The 22,812-nt window shown below is 49.4% G+C and overlaps 2 protein-coding genes across 2 annotated transcripts in view; one reads left to right on the plus strand and one right to left on the minus strand.

Moving 5' to 3' along the window:
* The window catches only part of RTN3 (reticulon 3), a 61,826-nt gene extending 49,755 nt beyond the window's left edge, over positions 1–12,071 (plus strand). The window contains exons 4-9 of the mRNA XM_055091414.1: positions 2,966–3,173; positions 6,922–7,060; positions 7,505–7,574; positions 8,054–8,100; positions 9,406–9,464; positions 11,113–12,071. Coding sequence (XP_054947389.1) covers positions 2,966–3,173; positions 6,922–7,060; positions 7,505–7,574; positions 8,054–8,100; positions 9,406–9,464; positions 11,113–11,158 — 569 coding nt within the window. The 3' untranslated portion in view covers positions 11,159–12,071. The remainder of the gene's footprint in view (positions 1–2,965; positions 3,174–6,921; positions 7,061–7,504; positions 7,575–8,053; positions 8,101–9,405; positions 9,465–11,112) is intronic.
* A 427-nt stretch (positions 12,072–12,498) lies between these two features.
* Positions 12,499–22,035, minus strand: ZFTA (zinc finger translocation associated). The gene is made up of 5 exons (XM_024133112.3): positions 21,897–22,035; positions 19,244–19,741; positions 18,328–18,714; positions 17,494–18,045; positions 12,499–17,330 (listed from the first exon to the last, which is right to left on the minus strand). The coding sequence occupies exons 1-5, from the start codon at positions 22,033–22,035 to the stop codon at positions 16,852–16,854; spliced, it is 2,055 nt and encodes a 684-aa protein (XP_023988880.1). The 3' UTR covers positions 12,499–16,851.
* Between the last annotated feature and the right edge of the window lie 777 nt (positions 22,036–22,812).

Genomic DNA, 22,812 nt, shown 5'->3' on the forward strand with positions numbered 1-22,812 from the left:
GGCCACACCAGTGAGAGGCCCCGCGTACCGCAAAAAAAAAAAAAAAAAAAAAAAAAGCCTTACACTAACGTAGTAAGAGCAGATGAATAAAAGTAGAAGAGAAAAAGAACATTTCGTGGAATCCAACCATTGCTGGTTTCCTGGTTATGAAATAAACACTAAACCTAAGTCTAGTGGCTTCACATTTTAAACTTTTGGCATCTGTCTCCTTTCTTGCTTTTCCTACGTGTGTTTCATCCTCCTGACTCTCCCTCAAGGGTCAGAGAGGAAAATGTTTGCAGACTATGCCTGTTTCCTTTGTTTGATATTGTGTACTCAGAATCCTTAGTCCACTGTACTTGATAGGAGTTAGGTGCAGAAACTTGACTAGATTGAGAGGGATTATCAGAAAACAAATGGAAGTTGTGATTATGCCATCTCTTGGTCATTAGCTTAGTTTAGCTCATGTTTAAGTATTCAACAGCAGCTCTGAAGAGCCTGCTATGAATAAATAAAGTGACAGGTGCTCTGGCGAAAAATAAGGCAGAATGAGGAGATAGATGAGTGATAGATAGAGAATGAGGAGAAGGAGAGGATGTGAGATAGGGCGGGCAGTCTCTGAGGCGGTATCCCATGCACCGGGACCTGAATGGGGTAAAGGAGCAAATTGTGGGAAGTTGTGGACAAAGAGCATCCCAGAGGTTTGTTGTATTGAACCATCTTTTCCTAGCTTTCCCTCTGTTATTCCCCTTCTAATCAGTATGTTCCTGCTTCTAGCCCAGACCACAATTCTACCGTTGTTTTTAAGGCCAAGCCCAGGGCCTTCCATACTGTTATGCAGTTTGTATACTGCACACCTATAGGGGGCACCAGTCACATGTGTTATCATTGTAGGTTTGACTGTTTCGTCACAGTTTTCCAGCAGATGGCAGTAAAGTTCACGAGGAAGGGTGGCTTTTTCTAATTTGCACAAAGGTAGATTTGCATTTAGGCTAACGTTTTTATGCCTTTTTCCTTCTCTAATACATTAAGATCTTTTTCTCTCTAGGCCCAGCCTTATCCTCTAAGCTTTTCTCTTTCTGTCCTTCTTTCAAATATTTCAAACTTAAAGAATTGTAAGCATAGTACAAAAAACTCCCATATAACCTTTGCTCTAGTTCACCAATTGTTAACATTTGACCACTTTTGCTTTATCACTCTCTCCCTCTCTCTACAGAACATGTTTTTTCCTGAACCATTTAAGAACTGCTTGCAAACGTCCTTCCCCTTTACCCCTAAATATTTTGGAGTATGTTTCCTTCAAACAGAAATTGTTTGGAATTGTTTTGCGTAGCCACAGTATATTTATTGAATTTAGGAAATTCAACATTGATACAGTACTTTTATCAATTATATAGTGTACATTCAATTTTTTTCACTTGTCCCAGCGATGTTCTTTATAGCTGTTTTTACCCCCTTATCCAGTCTATGATCACAGTTTGCATTTATGTGTTGTCAAGTCTCTTTACTCTCCTTTAATCTGAAAAAGTTCTTCAGCTTTTTCTTGTCTTTCATACCATTGATATTTTTGAAGAATACTGGTCAATTGTTCTGTAGACTTTTCTCAAACTGGCTTTATCTGGTGCTTTCTCATTAGATTCAGGTTATATGGTTTGGCAAGAATACCATTGAAGTGATGTGCCGTTCTCAGTGCATTACATCAGGAGGCGCGTGGTATCTGTTTGTTCCATTACTAAGCATTCTGTTCTGAAACTGTTCTTGTAGTCATATGAACTGTGACATACATATATGGATTATAGTTAAAATTTGAGTGTTTACCATGTGTTGTGTACAGTGCTAATAAGCATTCTGCATACATTAGCTTTATATGTTCCTTAAAACAACTCTTAAGAAATAGATGACACTTTCTTCATTTTATAAATGAGAAAACAAAGGTTTAGAAGGGTTAATTAAGGTAACATGGCTAAAAAGTACCATAACTCAAACTCCTGTCTCTCCAATTCCAAAGTCCTTACTCTTCTTTAAAAGGAAAGAGTAGCACAGAAGAAACTTGCATAGGGCTATTCGTGTTGAAGTTAGACCTCACGGATTGAAATTCAAATGTTGTGTCATTGCTAGATTGGAGGTAATTGCTATCCCTCACACTCGGAGTTTTTGAGGTGTCTTTAAGGAGAAGAACTTAGCTTTTTCCAGTTTGGATTTCCCAACCATAAGACCCACTTGCCTGAGACAGTCTTGCTTTATGCCTATTTCCTAACAGTTATTAATAGTGTCCCCATTCATTTTCAAAAGTATCATCGTTTTGTAATTATATGGTCCCCTACCCAAAATCCTTCCTTGAGTTCTCTTCAGATCAACATAGAGACTGGTGTTTCATGTAACCAACACTAACAGAACTTGGTATGTTTTTATAAGCATGGTTTGCTTAATTTAGTCAACAGTTAGCAAGATTTTCCCACAGTTGCTCTACTGAAACATTTAAAGTAAATGATATTTTACCCTATCGTACTTCAGTAGCCATGACTAAAAAATCAGTTTCTAGGGCTTCCCTGGTGGCGCAGTGGTTGAGAGTCCACCTGCCGACGCAGGGGACACGGGTTCGTGCCCCGGTCCGGGAGGATCCCGTGTGCCGCGGAGCAGCTGGGCCCGTGAGCCATGGCCGCTGGGCCTGCGCGTCCGGAGCCTGTGCTCCGCGGCAGGAGGGGCCGCAGCAGTGAGAGGCCCGCGTACCACCAAAAAAAAAAAAAAAAATCAGTTTCTGAGTTTCTGTAAACCTATCCAGAAACCAGAGGTAACCTTTGGCAGTGTGAATCATCATCCCTGACGTAATTTGACTTTCATTATCATTGTCTTAAGGAGGGGGTGCACCTGTAATTGCATGCTAGTGTAATGCTTCTCCAGTGTGCAGGACACAGCCAGGGAGAATAGTCCTGGCCTTGTCGCTCATGGGTGTTCATATAACTTCTGTTCCGTTTTCTTTTGGCAGTGCACGACTTAATCTTCTGGCGAGATGTGAAGAAGACTGGGTTTGTCTTTGGCACCACACTGATCATGCTGCTCTCCCTGGCAGCTTTCAGTGTCATCAGTGTGGTTTCTTACCTCATCCTGGCTCTTCTGTCTGTCACCATCAGCTTCAGGGTCTACAAGTCTGTCATCCAAGCTGTACAGAAGTCAGAAGATGGCCATCCATTCAAGTGAGTTGAAGTATCACAAGTAACACTCTTCAGTTTAGGGAAGGGATTCACTGAGGCTGGTCAGATCTAAATCAGACCTGATTAAAAATCAAGAATTATAGGGCCTAATGCAGCCGATCAGTGGCATGAAACATCAACTTGAGACCACCTTATGAAGTGAACAAGTTGGGAGCCAGGAACTTTTTAACAAACTAGAGGCTCACCAAAAAGGACTGTCTAAATTCCTGAGCAGGGTCAGTAGGGAAAGCACAGCATCTAGGACAGCACTCAGATGGGGTCCCAAGTACATGTTTAAGCCGCCACATAGTTAACTCTTAAAACAGCCTTGAAATCTTGGTGTTGAGGCTGCATTCTTGGCGATACCAGAACTCAGTGTGTTTACTCTTGGTTTTATTACTGATTTCCTTCCTGTCTTTCCTTTAGTTTCCTTAATACCAGGCAGGGGCAGGTCTTGATTAAGTCAGTAGGTCATGCATTTCTAGAATCCAGTTGCTAACCTTTCCTACTGTGCTATGACTTGAACACATGTTTTCCTCACACTTTTCCTCTTGAAAGTCTTAGGCCATAAAAACTTTAACATCAGCAAATGACAGGGTTTTTTTGTTTGTTAGTTTTTAATTTACTTTCAAAATGACAGTTTTTTAAAACCTCTTCTCATGGAAAGAGAAACACTTCTATGATCTCTCAGAGCTATGACAGAATAGGTGTCTGGCTGCAGCTCTGGTCCTTGTATTTTCTCCTGGTGAAAATAGAAGCAATAATTTAAACTATATATGATATTTAAAAAGTTATTTGCAAATTAGTTTTAACAAATCAATAGTTGTTGGTTGGTTGAGTGGATAAATTTTACTGTTTTGCCACAAGTTCCAATGTGTTAGCAGGGTTTTTTTTCCCTTTTGCGTGACACTGTTGTGGATTTATAAAATGTGTTTTGAGGGCTTCCCTGGTGGCGCAGTGGTTGAGAGTCCGCCTGCCGACGCAGGAGACACGGGTTCGTGCCCCGGTCCGGGAGGATCCCACGTGCCGCGGAGCGGCTGGGCCCGTGAGCCATGGCCGCTGGGCCTGCGCGTCCGGAGCCTGTGCTCCGCGGCAGGAGGGGCCGCAGCAGTGAGAGGCCCGCGTACCACCAAAAAAAAAAAAAAAAATCAGTTTCTGAGTTTCTGTAAACCTATCCAGAAACCAGAGGTAACCTTTGGCAGTGTGAATCATCATCCCTGACGTAATTTGACTTTCATTATCATTGTCTTAAGGAGGGGGTGCACCTGTAATTGCATGCTAGTGTAATGCTTCTCCAGTGTGCAGGACACAGCCAGGGAGAATAGTCCTGGCCTTGTCGCTCATGGGTGTTCATATAACTTCTGTTCCGTTTTCTTTTGGCAGTGCACGACTTAATCTTCTGGCGAGATGTGAAGAAGACTGGGTTTGTCTTTGGCACCACACTGATCATGCTGCTCTCCCTGGCAGCTTTCAGTGTCATCAGTGTGGTTTCTTACCTCATCCTGGCTCTTCTGTCTGTCACCATCAGCTTCAGGGTCTACAAGTCTGTCATCCAAGCTGTACAGAAGTCAGAAGATGGCCATCCATTCAAGTGAGTTGAAGTATCACAAGTAACACTCTTCAGTTTAGGGAAGGGATTCACTGAGGCTGGTCAGATCTAAATCAGACCTGATTAAAAATCAAGAATTATAGGGCCTAATGCAGCCGATCAGTGGCATGAAACATCAACTTGAGACCACCTTATGAAGTGAACAAGTTGGGAGCCAGGAACTTTTTAACAAACTAGAGGCTCACCAAAAAGGACTGTCTAAATTCCTGAGCAGGGTCAGTAGGGAAAGCACAGCATCTAGGACAGCACTCAGATGGGGTCCCAAGTACATGTTTAAGCCGCCACATAGTTAACTCTTAAAACAGCCTTGAAATCTTGGTGTTGAGGCTGCATTCTTGGCGATACCAGAACTCAGTGTGTTTACTCTTGGTTTTATTACTGATTTCCTTCCTGTCTTTCCTTTAGTTTCCTTAATACCAGGCAGGGGCAGGTCTTGATTAAGTCAGTAGGTCATGCATTTCTAGAATCCAGTTGCTAACCTTTCCTACTGTGCTATGACTTGAACACATGTTTTCCTCACACTTTTCCTCTTGAAAGTCTTAGGCCATAAAAACTTTAACATCAGCAAATGACAGGGTTTTTTTGTTTGTTAGTTTTTAATTTACTTTCAAAATGACAGTTTTTTAAAACCTCTTCTCATGGAAAGAGAAACACTTCTATGATCTCTCAGAGCTATGACAGAATAGGTGTCTGGCTGCAGCTCTGGTCCTTGTATTTTCTCCTGGTGAAAATAGAAGCAATAATTTAAACTATATATGATATTTAAAAAGTTATTTGCAAATTAGTTTTAACAAATCAATAGTTGTTGGTTGGTTGAGTGGATAAATTTTACTGTTTTGCCACAAGTTCCAATGTGTTAGCAGGGTTTTTTTTCCCTTTTGCGTGACACTGTTGTGGATTTATAAAATGTGTTTTGAGGGCTTCCCTGGTGGCGCAGTGGTTGAGAGTCCGCCTGCCGACGCAGGAGACACGGGTTCGTGCCCCGGTCCGGGAGGATCCCACGTGCCGCGGAGCGGCTGGGCCCGTGAGCCATGGCCGCTGGGCCTGCGCGTCCGGAGCCTGTGCTCCGCGACGGGAGAGGCCACGGCAGTGAGAGGCCCGCGTACCACAAAAAAAAAAAAAAAAAAATGTGTTTTGCTAAGTTGTATTAATTACAGCATCTAATTTTTATAACTTTTGTATTTGGTAAATATTTTCTTAATAAATAGGAAAAAACACATGTCTTTTGCTCTTCTGTTTTTCCCACAAGACTATAGGCTCTTTAAGGCAAAAGCAGTTTTATCTTTCCTGATATCCCTACAGCTAGCAGAGGGTCTGGTACTCAGTAGGCGCTCAGCACGTACTGAGCGAATGAACAGATTATGAGCAGATGGTTGTATCTCAGTTCTGTAATGTGTCTGGGGACAGAACCTAGGTCTTTTTGTTTCTTTAACAAATATTTTATAATGCCTCCTTTATCATTTTGAAATGAAATTCATAGATAATATACCATATAATAATGTTATATAATATACCATTGTATGGTATATTATATAACATATATAACAACATTTTAAAAATTGATCATTATTATAAAGAGTGATAAATAGAAAGCCATTGACAATAAAATAATATGTATTCCAGTCAATATTTAATTGCTTGGACATAACTACACCAAAAAAAAAACCCCATAATAAAGACTTGCACATACATGTATAATCTCCCTTACAGGCGTGATTTTCTAAAATGATGGAAAAAAAATCTTAGTAAGGTTTTAGCATAAACAAAACACAGTTTTAGACAATTCAGGATATGTTAAAACTGTGGGAAAAAATACTTTGCTTTTATATGTTCTGGGCTCTTGATAATTATAAATAGGTTCACCTTCATGAATATTCTATGAGGCAGTAAAAGTTATGCAGGACATAGGGCAGTTCTTTTTTGTGCATGACACTCCCACACTGCAGACATCTGGCAGCTTTGTCTCTGCCCACTAAATGACAGTGGTGCCCCCACCCCACCCAGTGGCAGCAAAAAATGCCTTTGCCGATAGCTAAAACACACCCTTTAGGGAATTTCACGCTCTAAAGAACTTCTGTGCTAACAGAAAGAGATCTTCTCCTGCCATGTCAAATGTGTGACTGTTTTTTCTTCTTCTGGAAGAGCCTACCTGGATGTAGACATCACTCTGTCCTCAGAAGCTTTCCATAATTACGTGAACGCTGCCATGGTGCACATCAACAGGGCCCTGAAACTCATTATTCGTCTCTTTCTGGTGGAGGATCTAGTTGACTCCTTGAAGGTTAGTTACCTCTCCAGCTTTTGGTGGTGAGGCTGAGGAAAACCAGGTACTAGGTTATAATTCAGAGGAAAAGCAGTTAATAGGATTTTATCAGACAAGAGCAAATATATGCTTTTCTCAATCAACCTGTAAAAATGGGGATAGGAGTTGGTAAAGGAGGTATCTCTGCGCCTGGAGAACTAACATCAGAACAAGGCTAATGTATTGATAATTGACAGAAATGCAGTTACAGTCTGTTTGGGGGCCTGGGAGAACTATAGAATTCTCTTATGCACCCTCAAATGTATAGTACAAATGAGGTAACCTTCATTTTGAAATTATTTATGGCATACATACATCACTAAATTTATGCAGACTCAATTAGCTAGAGAAGAATGGCATCAGTTAACCTGAATTTTGCATTACGATTATTCCTGCTTAACCCTCTGATGTTGGCCTTCACAGCTGGCTGTCTTCATGTGGCTGATGACCTATGTTGGTGCCGTTTTCAATGGGATCACCCTTCTGATTCTTGGTAAGAGGCAAGGAAAATGTCTCCAGGCTCTATGAAGTAATTGGTAAGAGTAAGAGCAAAGAGAGTTCTCAGCATGGCTCCAGTCCTTCCACATTGGCCCAGCCTTTAACATCCATAGAGACCTTGACCTCAGAGGAATCTGTGTTTATGGCCACAGGTTTATTAAATGGTCCTACCTATAAAGAAATATCCAGACAGCTAGAAATAAAGGAGAGTTGTCTAGATTTGGTTTAAATATGGGGATCTTATTTGTAGAAATCATTTTCATAATTTGGAAATTATTTGTGGTACAAAGAAGGAAGCCTGTGTACCTGTATCTAACTGTCCTTAATTGAGAGCTCTGGCCAGGATTTCTCATATTGAAGAAGATCTGTGTTTCCCTATATTTTATGAGGAAAAATGTTCCTGTTACTTATATCTTGAGACTTTGTGACCATCTCACATTTACACTTGCCATGTCTCATGATTGTGTTTTACAGCTGAACTGCTCATTTTCAGTGTTCCAGTTGTCTATGAGAAGTACAAGGTAAGCATTTGTCTGTTTCTAATCAGATATGCCAGTTGATGTACGACTAATTTTAGTTCATTTTTTAGGCATTGAAAGTGCAGAGCAATCCTTTTCTAGCCATTTTTACAGTCTAATTTTATAAGTCAGGTGCCTGTAAGAAACTGGTAATAGTGGTTTCCTTTAAGGAGAGAAGCTGAATGTCTAGGAGAGATAAGGGTAGGAAGGGAACTTATACCTTGCTGTGTGCCTTTTGAGTTTTTTGTTGTTGTTGTTGTTTTTATTTGGTTGTGCTGGGTCTTAGTTGCAGCAGGCGGCCTCCGGCTCCTTAGTTGTGGCATGTGAACTCTTAGTTGCAGCATGCATGTGGGATCTAGTTCCCAGACGCAGGGATTGAACCCAGGCCCCCTGCATTGGGAGCACAGTCTTATCCACTGCGCCACCAGGGAAGTCCCCACCTTTTGAGTTTTTATCACATGGATCTGTTCCAAAAAAATAAGCTGAGAAAATGCTTAAATAAAAGCTGGTGTCTAAAAAGAAACTTAAACTGTTAAGGCTATTGTGGGACTCCATCAGTATGAACAGATGTTTGCATTGTAGAGTGGTATATACAGAGTATATACTAGATGCTTTGAGGTTATTCTTGATAGATTAAGTCATGCATCAGCAGACTTTTATTCATGACTTTTTTTTTAATTTATTTACTTTATTTTATTTATTTTTGGCTGCGTTGGGTCTTTGTTGCTGCGCCTGGGCTTTCTCTAGTTGCGGCGAGCGGGGGCTACTCTTCGTTGCGGTGCGCGGGCTTCTCACTGTGGTGGCTTCTCTTGTTGTGGAGCACGGGCTCTAGGTACGCAAGCTTCAGTAGTTGGGGCACATGGGCTCAGTAGTTGTGGCTCGCAGGCTCTAGAGGGCAGACTCAGTAACTGTGGCGCACGGGCTTAGCTGCTCTGCGGCATGTGGGATCTTCCCAGACCAGGGCTCGAACCCGTGTCCCCTGCATTGGCAGGCAGATTCTTAACCACTGCGCCACCAGGGAAGCCCTGTTCGTGGCTTTTTGATATTAAATGAATTAGTCTCACCCAGGAGTCAAACCACATTTCTGATTACAGAATATAGACACACAGTTTCTAGTATTCAGAAAATGCTATATACTCCAGTGTCTCTGAAGGAGATACCTAGCAAATACTTTTTAAAACTGAGCACTATTTTCATTTTCCAGAATATTCCATAGTGTTTTTTAAAAATGGTTAAACTAGACAAAAACCTTCAGGAAAATGGTTAATCTGTGTGTTGCCACAACTGAGTCGCTTTTCTTCGTTAAAGATCCAGATTGATCACTATGTTGGCATCGCCCGCGATCAGACCAAGTCAATTGTTGAAAAGTGAGTATGCTTAGGTTCCACATTTCATCATGACATGTGCTTTTTTTCCCCCAATTATTTTTAGTCTCCTGTGTAAAATGCTAATGCCAAAGAAAGTAATTTTTACCCTGGGGAAAAAGAAAACCTTGGTTAATAGTTTGATTTTACTGAAAATTATTTCATCTGCTCCTTTGTAAAGCATGCCTTGTATCTTAGACTAAAAAGGATCAATGGAGTTAGGACCACTCTGCCTTTTTTAACCGGTTTTTAAATGTTCATGGTTGTCTACTCACCTTCATTTATTTTCACAGATATCAATTTTTTTTTTTTTTTTGTTTTGTTTTGTTTTGTTTTGTTTTGTTTTTGGTCGCAGCATGTGGGATCTTAGTTCCCTGACCAGGGATCGAACCCATACCCGCTGCAGTGGAAGCTCGGAGTCTTAACCACTGGACCAAGAGGGAAGTCCCCAATTTTCACAAATATCAATTTTAAGCCAAACTCTTCCCTCCCTTTTCAGAAATAAAAATTTTAGTAAAGCAATGTATTAAAGTTCAAAGCTACCTCTTTTTTCTAAGACTACCAAATCCTTCCATTTTAACCAATTTAATATTTAAATCAAGTAATAAAATATTGGTAGACATTTTTATGACTCCCTATATCACGGAACTGTTTCTCTTTTTTATTTTCAATTATTTGTAACAAACTATGGAACCCAGCACTTTGAATTAAAATGTTAATATTTTTCCATATTTTCCATATTTTCTTCAGATATTCTTTAAGAGACAAAGCATCACAAGCATGTAAATCCTCCTTGTGCCCACTCCCACCTTTCACACCCCAAATTTTAGTGCTTTTTCCAGCTTTGATAAGAGGAAATCTTGACTATATCCAGACAGCTCTGGCTTGATGCCAGGATCTTCACCTACTCTTTTGCTTTCTTAGGTAGACATTGGAGCTCAAGCCAGACAAGGACAGTTAGGACAAATTTGTATATGGTTGCTGTTTACTCCTTATTGTAAAAGATGATCATAACTTAGCTTTAAACCTAAAGTCTTGATTAGCAGTGTGAGCTGATTTGGCCACTCTGTGGGATGTATCGTTTGTGGGGAGTAGCTTTGACATTAGCTGAGGGATGTGAATATCCCTTGGTACCCTTAGTGATGGGTAACCTCAGTGCACAAAATAAAGGACAGCTTTAGTGTCCTGTGAGGGCGGGGAACTGTTGCCAGCTCCTGTAGTTTTTTTATATGTGACCTTGACCCTTGACTCCTGGTTCCTTCTGTGACACTAATGGGTAACCTGGCATTCCAAGAGAAATGGGCTCTTGCACTGCCGTCATGTAGAGCACAGTCAGCAGGCATTATGCCTAGATGCGTCTCATTCTTCTCTGGAACCCCCAGTGAAGGAGCCAGGAGGTTCAGGCAGTGAAAGAGGACAGGCAGCAGGCGAGGCAGCGGGGAGGGGGATGGATCTTGACATACGCCTCAGCTCATCCCAGGCCAGACTCAGCCCCTGCCCCTTTTCATCCAGAGGAAGCCCTGTGGAAATGGGAGTGTTTTTCACATGGCTCCAGTAAATCCAGGAGTGTCTTTTAGCATCGGTGTTAAAATAAAAACCTAGAACTAATGTCTATATTTTCACCCTTTTTTTTTTTCCTTTTCCTCAATAGGATTCAAGCAAAACTCCCTGGAATTGCAAAAAAAAAAGCAGAATAAGTACATGGAAACCAGAAATGCAACAGTTACTAAAACACCATTTAATAGTTATAATGTTGTTACTTGTACTATGAAGGAACCGTGCTCAGTGTCAGCTTGAGCCTGCATTCCAAGCTTTTTTTTTTTAATTTGGTGTTTTCTCCCCTCCTTTCCCTTTACCCTCAGTATCAAGCACAAGAATTGTTGGACTTAAAAAAGAACTGATATCTTAGAACCCAAAAGAATTAAGAAAGAATCAAATTAACAGGATAAGTCAGTACCTTAATGATGGTGGAGCTTTACCTGTAGCTAGAAAGGAGGGGAAAGATTGGAGGTAAAGGAGAAAATGGAAAATAAAACACATCTCTTGGGTTCTTCTATTCAAATTTCAAGGACTGGTCAGTCTTACATAGCTTTCCATCATAGTTTTGCCCTTATTTTTAAGTTAAGAAATAATGATTAACTTATGAAGAAATTATCTGGGGACAAGAATGGGATTCTTTCCCTCTTTTTTGTTGTTGTTGTTTTGTTTTATTTTGTTTTTTTGCAGCCCTGTGATCCCATCTTCCTGCCCCACAATGTGAGCAGCTGCCCCTAATATTCTTCTTCTTCATTTAACGATATAACTTTCAACTCTATGAATAGTGATAATTCCTGATTCTCAGAATGCCATCCGATAACCAAGAATGAAGATGGAAAGTAGGATGAGAAGGCGCGCACAGGGGTGCCGCTGCGACTCCCGCTCACCCTTTGGAGAGGAGAGGCGCCGCCATGTGGGACGGTGGGGTCTGTGTCATTTCTTTCGGACACCAGTTCTGAGCTTTAGTTTGAGAGCTTATTCCTGAGTGGGCTTTCCTCCCTCTTTCCTACCCTCAAGTTTAATAAACATGGTTGTACTTTTCTTATTATAAAATAAATGTCTGTAACTGCTGTACACTGCTGTAAACTTGTTAGAGAAAAGAATTAATCTGCATGTGGGCTCCTCAGTTATTGAGTTATTGTCATGCTGTCTCAGTCCATGGTGGGGAGACATTCTCAAGAGGTGAACTACAGAAACACAAAGGCCTTTTTTCTTTTATCTTTTCCTCCTGCACATGGTACATCTTTAACCTGTGCTCATCGTTTTCCCCTAAGGACCAAAGCTGAGCTGGCTTGAGAGGAGATTGTGTCTGTGGTTAAGAGATCACAGATTAGTGTAAGGAAGTGCATTTTGTGATTCATATGGAGTTTTAACTTGGAGGCTAGCTTATTGGGTGTGTGTTGTTTGAGGGTTCCTTTCATTTTCAGGCACATAAAATGTCTTGGCACCTCTACCATGGTACAGGGTACCTTTTGAGAGTGTTTTCCAAGAAGCTTTAGGCTTGGAGGCTAGCTTATTGGGTGTGTGTTGTTTGAGGGTTCCTTTCATTTTCAGGCACATAAAATGTCTTGGCACCTCTACCATGGTACAGGGTACCTTTTGAGAGTGTTTTCCAAGAAGCTTTAGGTAAGGGTGATCAGGCAGGGCCAGATTGTGTTGACAGGCTCCGTGCACATTAAAAGACAACAAAACAATTCACGTTGACATCAGATGGAGGGCGTTTCGGAATCTTTGATTCCCATTTGAGACTTATAAGTGTCTTCCTCCCTTTCCAACAGGAAAATTCAGTAAATTTGAAAGAAAATCATCTGTGAGTTCCTTCAGGTTGTAACTCATAGTCGTGATAATCCAGAGGGAATATGCACTGGTGACTTTAAAGGCTACGGTCTTTGACAGTCCCAAAGTAGTGCAGCTCCGTAGAAGGTGGTGGAAGGAAGTTTTCCTTCTGCTTTGTTGAGGAAATTACTTAGGAATTTAGATGGGTAAAAGGTACCCTTGCCTTACTCCACTCTTATTTTCTTAGCCCCCTTTCCTTTTGAAATGTTTAACTGATTTCATGTCATAGTAGGGAGTGCATTCTCCATCCCCATCCTTTGCCCTCCCAGGAAGTAAGTGTACTGATCATCTTTTTGGGCTTCTCCTCCAAAGGACCTTTTTCTGCACTGGAAGCCTCCACACCTAGCTCTTGTTTTGTTAGTGCTGTGTTTAGATTAATTTGGACAGATCTTTGTGCCACACAAGAATTTTGTTTTTTTAAGGAAAATCTGTAGGTGAAAAATTACTAATGAAATTGTGTGTGCGTGTATGTGCGTGCAACATAAAAGTACAGTAGCGCCTAAGGAGCTTGAATCTTGGTTCCTGTAAAACTGCAAATTGATGTGGTATTAATAAAAATAATAATAAAAAAAAGAACACAGTGACTGTGGTGTCATTCTGCTAACTTTATTCTTTATACACATTTTGGGTAAAGTAAGAACCAAACAAGGCTTCCACTGGCCCCCATCCCCACTCCACTTTTGAGGTTTTAAAAAGCAACTAATAGTTGATACTGGTAATGATTTCCAAGACTGTAGAATTCCCATAGTAGAGCAAAACTGTGCATTTGGTTTCTGAAAGAAAATAAGAGACCCTCTAAGAGATGACCTTAGGAGAAAGACGATGAGTGGAAGGGGGCCAGAGGGGTCTGTTGTCCCAGTTTACACCAACCTAGGAAGGTTCCCCCACCTGCAACATGAAGCAGCCTATAACTCAGTCACAATGTACTTAAAATGAGAGTCAATCACCATGGCAAATGGAAACTTTTCCATCAGGTTTTTGCTGAAAGAACTTGTCTTGGATTAGCTCTTTCTCAAAACTAAGGCTGCCATGACCCTTAAGCTGGATTTTTAAAATTTATTCACCATACCTCTTAGAAAACTTAGGCTGAAATTTTTAAAAAATAACTGATGCAAACAACTTCACAAATACGCATACAAATGTTCAAATAATATCACTAACATGATATATAAATATGTATTCAGAGTAACATTTACATATTGGCCATAATAGCAAGCATACCATTAACAAAAAAATTCATGAAGAAACTTCACCTGTTCATATCAGACTCCCAAGGCAAGGAGGAGGCACCTAGAGATGGGGCCCACCTAATCTCCTAACTCACGAGGCTACGGCTGCAAAGTAGTAATCACTACAGTGGCACTTTCTAGATCAGTGGTGCTCAGAACTTCAGCATGCCTCATGATCACTAGAGGGCTTTTCAAAACGGACTGCCGGGCTCCACCCCAGTTTCTGATCTACAAGGTGGGGCCCAAGAATTTGCCTTTCTACTAAGTTCCTAATGGGATGATGCTGTTCTGGTGGCCACTTTTGAGAACCAGTGGAGTGCCTGGGGCTGTTGCTTAATAAAGACATCCACTCCTGCCCTCCTAAGTCCTCTCCCTATCAAGGGGAAAAACCATTCCCACCCTGCTCTCTGCCCTGGCTTACCTGAACTTCGGCAGAGGGCTTGGATGACTAAATAATTGCCCCAGTTTGCCTACTGTTTTTGAATAGGCAGAGTAGCAGAAGTGGCAAAACACTCCTTCTGGATCTGAAAACAACACGCATGAAGGAAAATAAAAGAATGGCAGCGTCCGACCTGGTGCCATCCATAATCCCTGTTCTGAAGCTTTTAATACTGTCTCAAAAAACCTGGAGGTTCAGACACTCTAGGAATTCACTTTTCAGTCAACTGACAGCCCATATGCAGTATTTCCTGAACCCCTGGTGGCATCAACAACACAACACCAGAGCCGTGCCCAGTAGACAGGCCCTGGGCCAGGCGGCAGTCGGCCCTACTTCGGGAGTTCTGATGGAGAAGGCTGCTGCTGGCGCCCTCCAGCTGAAGCCACTGGTGGCAAGGCTGCCCTGTAGAATACTCATTCGTTACAAGGAGGTGTGCTGTTCTTTGCCATCCCCAGGAGGCCACAACTGCGCCGAGGGCCTACAGCACCCAGCACAGGTCATCCTTTGGCAGGCCTAACGATAACGATAAAAGAAATTTTAACTTACCAGAGATTGGGAGGCCGTATAGTGTAGTGCAAAGAACACGAATTGGGAGTTGAGATTTTTATTCTAGTCCTGGTACTATTCCTACCTGGTGTGTGACAATTTCAGCTTCCGGGCTTCATTTTACCTATCTGTGAAAGGGGTGGGGGCAGGTACTAGATCTCCAAGGTCCTTCCAACTCAGACAATCTTGAATTATATAAAAATGCTATAAAATCCGTGGTATAAAATTCAATTCCCAATCAGGAAGAGTCAAGGGGACTGGGCCTGAGGCACTTGAACCTTGGGCTCTGGCCTGGGGTACTGGGATGAGAGGAAGGGCTTCTTTGCTGTCATTTTTCCCACCCACGGAGGCAGCTCCCGGCCCCAGGTGCCAGGGCCCCTTCCCCTCCAGACCCAGCCTTTAAGTCCCAACCCGCTGACCTCCCCACTCTCAGGCTTTAAAGACCAAAGGAACTGGCCTCTGTGAAGAGCAGACAGTGGGTGCCAGAGACTCCAAGGAGGGGCCCCGGTGAGGCACACATTAGTCTATGATGTTTGGGGTCCTCCCAGCCGCGCCTCCTCGCACCTCCTCCCTTTAGGTCCTTCCTCCACCACCTCACAGCTTATCTCTGATACACGCATAATAAATAAGACATTTGCACATAAGGGTGACGGACAGCTCTCTTCCCGCCCCTCCCCCTCTCATATAAAAGCATTAAATACAGTTTCAAAATAAAATACAAAGAGCAAAAAGGGCCTGATCTTGGGGCCACCTGTTCTCCACAGGAGAATGAATCTACACATCCCTCTCGGACCTGCCTGGGAGATCGTGGGGCCCACTCCCGGCCCCTCAGGACCTGACGCTGCCGCGGGGAAGAGAAACGAAGGCCGAGGCCCGGCCCCAGGCCCTGGGGGCTGAGAACGGGTGGCGCGTCCACCGCGTACAAAAGGGGACAGGAACAGAACGCCAACTGCCGGGACCTCCAGTGCCCCGGGGTCGGACTGACGGGCGCTGAAGCAGGAGCGCCTGACTGAGCCTCAGGGTAAACGGAGGCCTTCGGAGCACGAGAGGAGCAAAGGAAAAAAGTGCTAATCCCTTTACAAGATCTCGGTGCGGGCGGCCCTGGTAGGGGCCGGGGAGGCGGGTGGGGCGGTCCCCGGAGAGCCCGCCCCGGAGACAGGCACAGCAGGCGGGGCCCGGTCCAGCTCCGCCCCCGCCCCGGGCCACCGCCCCGTCCGACCACCCGCGGTACTACGCGCCTTCACCGAGGGCTGGCGGGCTGGCACCCCAGCCCCGTTACCTCTCCTCCCGAGGAAGGCCCTCGTCTGCAGTCCAGGCCCCGGAGCGGTCGAGAAAGCCAGTAACGACTGGGCAGCAGCCGCCCCGACCCGGGAGCCGTGCCTGCCGACGTGCAACTCTGAGAGCTGGACCCCCGGCCGTGAAAAGGGGTTGGTGCGTCCTTTCTGCCTCCCCCACCTACTTGGGGCCCTAATACTGCCTGTCGGTGCCCCCGTCCCGGCGTGTCACAGGATCGCCTCGCGGGTGCGGCCGGGGCCCGGAAGCTCTCCGTGCAAACGCTGTGGCTTCTCAGGAACTTGGGGCCCTGAGCGGCGAGGGCCTGGGCTCCGGGTCCGAGAAGAGAGCGCGATTCCTGCGACTAGCCTGGGGAACTCTCTGGAACCGAGCGCAAGCCGGAGACCCCCACCCAATCCCGAATCTCCGCCCGGCCCGGCCAGCGGGGGGCAGCGGCAGCGGCCAGGGCCGCGGGAAGCTGGGGCTCCCAGCCGGACAGCCAGCCGGGCACGGCCCCTCGAATGCGAGTCCTCTACGCCCGACACACGGCGCCCGCCTTGAGGTCCGCGCCGCCGTCGCGCGGCGCCGGGGCGGGCGGTCCAAAGCCCTCGTGGCCGTAGCAGCGTAATGCCGCCTCCTCGTAGGCCTCCAGGATGGTCTGGCGCTCCTCGGGCGTGAAGTCCATGGAGAAGGGGTGCACCTGCAGAATGTGCCGCTTGATGGTGCTGACCTTGAGCGTGGCCAGCGCGCCCCCGCACACCATGCACACCAGGCCGCGCCGGCTGCCGTCGTAGTCCATCAGGTACTCGCCCCGCCAGCGCGGCTGGTAGTTCCGCCGCTGCTCTCGGCTGCGGGGGGGCGGCGGCGGCGGCGGGGGAGGCGGCGGCGGGGGAGGCGGCGGCGGCGGCAGTGGTGGAAAAGCGAGTCCCCCGGGCTCTGGGCCGTCCTCATCGTCCTCCTCTTCCTCGGCGGGCCGCTCCGACGGTTCTCCAGGGGAGAGCCGGACGTCGCCTAGGACGGAACAAAGGACCGCATTGGAGCGTCTGGGCTTCGTTACCCCCCACCTTTGCCCTGTCCCACCCTCCCCTCTCCCCTTCGACCTTCCACTCTCCCCACCCCCTTCTACCCTGGCCCCCTCTCCCTCGCCACCTGCTCTGGCCCTCCGCCAGCTCACCCCACCACTCCTCCTCCTCCTCTGGCTCCTCCTCCTCTTCCCCTCCCCCCTCCTCGGAGGCTGCGGCTGTGCTGGGGGCGGAAGGGTCCCCGGGGGACTCGGGGCAGGGCAGCCCCAAGGCCAGCAGGTGGGCGGCCTTCTCGCTCCACTCCTGGGCGATGAGGGCCCTGACTGGCCCGCTGAGGCGCGTGGAGCCCGGGTGGCGCTGGCGGATGTGCCGCTTGATGGTGCTCATCTTGAGCGAGGCCAGCGCGCCCCCGCACACCATGCACACCAGGCCGCGCCGGCCGCCGTCCAACTCCATGAGGTACTCCAGCCGCCAGCGCTCCTGGTAGTGGCGGCGGTGGTCGCGGCCCCGCGGAGACCGGCCCGGGATCCCCACCCTCTCGCCCTCCTCCAGCTCCTCCTCCTCTGCCGGCCCGGGCCTCTCAGGGACCCAGCCAGCCTCTTCCTTTACGTCTGGGGGGCTGAGATCCTGAGAGGAGGGGGCTCCAGCAGCGGGGGCCGAGTCCCGGCTCTTTCTGGTCAGGTCCTGGGGGACGAGGTCATCGTCTGTTGGGGAAGGGGTGAGGGAGAGGGGCTCAGCCTGATGGCTGGGTTGCCCTCACCCACACAGAGGGGGTCCCTTGCTCCTCACCCCAGCCCTAAGCTAGAGGGCCCAACCAGAGGGAGAGAGAGAGGGAGAGTGTGAGTGTGTGTGTATGTGTGTGTGTGTGCGCGTGCGTGCATCTGTGTGTGTGTGTAGGGGGGGATGAGTCCCTCCCGGTTCTGGCCACAGACCTCACTTTGCAGCCCTTATATGAAGGGGTCCTGGCCCTGGGATGGGCCTCGCACCTGGTGGGGACTGGGTGAGCTCAGACAGTGCCTCGGGCTGGCCACCCCAGGCTTGCAGCAGGGCGCTGCGCTGGGGGCCGCTGAGCCCCAGGGAGCTGGGGTGCACCTCCAGCACGTGGGCACGGATGTCATCCAGGTGCAAGCTGGGTAGTGCCCGGCCACAGGCCATGCACACCAGCCGGTTCCCCCGCGGGTCATAGTCCATGAGACACTCTGCCCGGAACCAGTTCTGCAGGGACTCCTTCAGCCTCCGCTCCAGGCGCCGGGCACCCAGCCCCCTGCTGCCCCCAGCCCTCCGGGAGGCAGACAGGCGCCGACGCCGAGCCCGGGGTGCCCCTGGGCCCCCTCGCCGCTGGCGCCGGCCGCCCCCACCAGCTGGGGCTTTGCCTGAAAGGGTTGGAGGAAGGGAAGGAACTGAGATGCTGGCCCTCCGGGGGAGCCCCCGCCACCACAGCCAGGTCCTCCATCCATAAGCCTCTCCCTCACTCTGACTCTGAGCCCTCTGCCTAAGCTTTACCCTTCCCTTCCTCTCCCCTCAAGTCTTAACTCCTCCATCTCCTAATCCTCCTGAACACAAACCCTCAGCCCACCCGACTCCTCCCCCAGACCCAGCTTCTAGCCCCTTCCCCAGACTTCACTGTCAGTCATACCTTTCCAGTGCCCTCTGCTCCCAGACCTTCCCCAGCCTCCACTCCCTGGATCCCTCTAAAACCACAGAATGTCAAAGCTGTCAGGGACGCTGGACACCCCATAATCCCACTGTCTCTCCCCCCACTATTGTCCAATAAACAGACCTCACCCCAAAAAGGAGCAATAACTTGCTCCAGAAAACCAGCTAGTTGGCTAAGAAGCCCAGGCTGTCCCCACCTGGCCCCGTCCACCACCCAGGCCCTTGCTTCCCCATGTCCTACATTACCTGGGCCCTTGGGAGGGCAAGCCTGGAGGCCGGCCCCTTCCTCCTCCTCTTCCTCCTCGTCCTCCTCCTCCTCCTCAGCCCCCTGGGCCCCTAGGCCCTCAGCCTCTCCACAGGCCCCCAGCCCCAAGTGGGCATCCCAGCTGTTGCTGATGACTTCCTTCTCCCGGGGACTCCAATGCAGGGAGTAGGGGTGCTTTTGGCGGATGTGTCGCTTGATGGTGCTGAGCTTGAGAGTGGCCAGGGAGCTGCCGCACACCATGCACACCATGCCGTGACGGGCAGGGTTGAAGTCCATCAGGTACTCCAGCCGCCAGTGGTCGTGGTAGTAGCGCCGGTGGTCACGGCCAGGGATGCGGCTCTTTCCAGGCCTCGAGGCCCGGGCCTCACAGTGGTCTGAGTATTTCCTGCCTGAGGATGCTGGTCCCCTGGCCCTGGAGGAGGGGAGGGGGGCACTCCCCCAGGTCCCCAAGGCACCCCCTTCCAGCTGAAGATCTTGCCCTGAAGAGGGGGAAAGGGAGACAGTTTTTCAATCTCCGATTTCCAGGGAAAGAACCCAGGGCTTCGATTTTGCGAGAAGGGAGGTGGGAGAGAGGTCATTCAGGGGCAGGAAAGGGACAGCAACAGCAATAAAAGGGAGGTGGTAGAGCAGGGTGTCAAAACACTGGTCCTTTACAAAGAGCAAGAACCCTTTAAGAGAGAATCAAGAACAAAAGAATGCAGGGCACAGCTCTGACTTTTTAAAAAATAAGGTGAAGGCCAAGGAGGCAGCAGGCTCTGCAAGGCACCCTTTTTGGATGAGAGCTGTAGGGGTACAGCCAGGAGAGCAGCATGCCGTGGCGGTTACAGCCGCAGCAGGGTGAGAAGAACAAAGGGGGCATCTGTCTGCATCCAGGGCTGCACACAGGACCCACTGCCCAAGGCCCCAGCCAGGAGGGCCCCACCCAAAGATGATCTTCTCCCTTTTTCCAATAATGCCTCAAATACACCCTCCTGAGAATCCCATTTTAAGGGGCACTAAGCATTGTCAGTTCCCCAAATTTAGAGACCCACAGGAGGGACCCCCATGACAAAGCTGTCAGCATCTCCAGAGAAAGGAGTTTTTAGGACTCTGACTTTGCTAGAGTCTGGGAGAGCCGATGACTGAAAGGGGATGATGACGGCAGGAGGGCCACCAGAGTGGCTACTGAAGACTCTGCAGCAGGGAGTGGCCACCACCCACTGGAGTCCATTAAGTCTTTCTCGGGATTTATTTTTTGCTCTGGCCGGGAGCCGGCCACTGCCCAGCAATCAGAGGGCAGTCAGTGGAGAGGCCACCAACCCAGTGGTGTTCCCTTTTGCCAAAGAGAGACACTGAGCAGTCCCCCACTTTCCCTACAGTTTGGACCTTATTTTATTTAGAAAAGGGTCTCCTGGACAAATAGGCTGAATAGACAGGTGTGGTCATTCTCCCAGTGGAGAATCCCCCGGTCTGGGAAACAAAAGGCAGGATCAGAGAGGGCTCCTGTCATCACTGTGTTTTTGTTTGGTTTTGGTGTAAGTAGCTCCAAAGAAAAAGAAAACACTAGTTTCAGAGTCAGAAACCTGGGTTCGACTCCTGGCTTCACTGGTAACTTGCTCTGTGACCTCTGACAGGTTATGTCCGCTCTCTGGGCCTAAGCGTCTTTGTCTGCAAAGGCACTGGATATGCTAGCTGGTCTCTGAGCATCCTTCCAGCGCTGGATGTTAGTCTAAGGTGGACTGGCGCTTTAAGAGCCGAAAAGAGGGGAGGAGCTGGGATTCTTTAAAAACAAAAGGGGATGGGGAATTTCTGGGAGGGGAGCTCGGAGATTAGGGCTGAGTCTCCCTAGCCTGGACAGAAGCTTCATGGGTCTTAAGGCGTTGACCCTGAAGCAGAGGGATGAAGAAAAACAGTCTCCTTTGAGAGCAAACGAAGAGGACTGGCTGGTCCCCCTATAGCTGACAAATTGTGGCAAAATTTCTGAAAAGAAGGGAGGGGGTAACGCGCGGACAGGAGGGGGTGTATGCCTTTGTGGGCGAGCCCATCCCTTTAAGAACTGCCCGCCGTGGGGAAGGTACTGGTAGGTCCCCAAGAGGCGCAAGCCGTGCTCTTTCCCAGGGAGAACGTAGGGAAAAAGAAAAAGGGTTCCTTTCTCTAGGCAAGGCCACAGAGGAGAGGACAGCCCCACTTAAAGCAGCGGAGTCCCCAGCTCAGTTCCTCTGGTGGGAAGCCCGGAAAGGGACCCAAGGTCTGGGCAGACTTTTAAGAGACAGCCGGATAAGGGAGACCACCTGGGAGTCTGAAAGAGAAAGGGGCGGGGGCCGCAAGTCCAAGAGTCTAGAGCGCGAGCCCCGCGGCGCCTGGCCAGGCCCTCTGGGGCCCCTCGAGCTTGGCCTCCAAGGCGGGGGCCGCGGGGCCCTTTAAGGGGGAGGGGATCCGCCCGAGCCCCGCGGGCCAACCCCGGGAGCTGGGCGGGGGGCTCTCCCGCTGGCCCTGCAGTCGCCATCCGCGCCCGCCAGGTGGCGCCCCCGGCCGCCCTGCCCGCGTCCCCCCCTTTGTTCGGCGGAGGAGAGGGGCCCGGAGCCCGGAGCCGCAGCCCTCCCCTCCCCCATGCCGGGGCCCCCGCCCGAGCCGCCGGCCCAAGCCAACTCTTACCGCCGTCGTCCTCCTCGGGCTCCGCGCCGCCGCTCGATCCGGCGGGCGGCAGCCGTCGGCCCCGTGCCGAGGCCGCTGCTGGCCCGGGGCCGCCCCTGCCGCCGCCGCTCCGGCTCCGGTGGTCCCCGCCAGGCTCCATGCGCTGCGCTGCGGAGCGGGGCCCCGGGGCGGCAGGGCGCGGGGCCGCGGGGCCGGCGGCGGCCCGCGCGCGGCGCGCGGTGCGGGGGGCCCCGGAGCGCGGGCCCCCGCCAGGCTCCATGCGCTGCGCTGCGGAGCGGGGCCCCGGGGCGGCAGGGCGCGGGGCCGCGGGGCCGGCGGCGGCCCGCGCGCGGCGCACGGTGCGCGGGGCCCCGGAGCGCGGGGCGCATGCACTGGGCGGCCGGCCGCACGGACGGCTGACTGCTAGCTCGGCGGCGCGGGCTGGACCGGGGTGGGGATTCCTGTCTGGGGCCCCTGGGGCTCCTTTAAGGGCTCCTGGGTAAATTTAAAGGGGCCGCGCGCTATTTCCTCCTGCCAGCTCGCGGGGGGCTGAGGGGAGAGGCGGGAGGCGACCAGCCCGACCAAGGCTCCGCAGCCTTCGCCCGCCGCGGACGTTAGGAGCACGGACCTCGCCGTCCTCGCGGGCCCGCGCCGCCGCCTCCGGGGCTCGGGTCCCGGCTCCTGAAGGGTCACCGAGGCGGCCAGGGGCGCCGCGTCCGTTGCGACGCGCTTCCACCCAAGCTCGGCTCGCAGCCACTGCCCCCTCGGGGCATCTAAGCGCCCGGCTCCCCGCACCGGCGCTGGCAAGGGGGTCGCCCGGTGGGGAGGCCCCGGTCCCTGCCAGGGACTGCCTCCTCCCGCGCGAGCTAGGCGCGGGCCCCAGAGCGGACACGACTGGCAGGGGCCCCAGATGGCCGCGTCCCCGCAGAGAGGGTGG

The sequence above is a fragment of the Physeter macrocephalus genome, chromosome 16 (genome assembly GCF_002837175.3).
Source record: "Physeter macrocephalus isolate SW-GA chromosome 16, ASM283717v5, whole genome shotgun sequence".
NCBI classification, from domain to species: Eukaryota; Metazoa; Chordata; class Mammalia; order Artiodactyla; family Physeteridae; genus Physeter; species Physeter macrocephalus.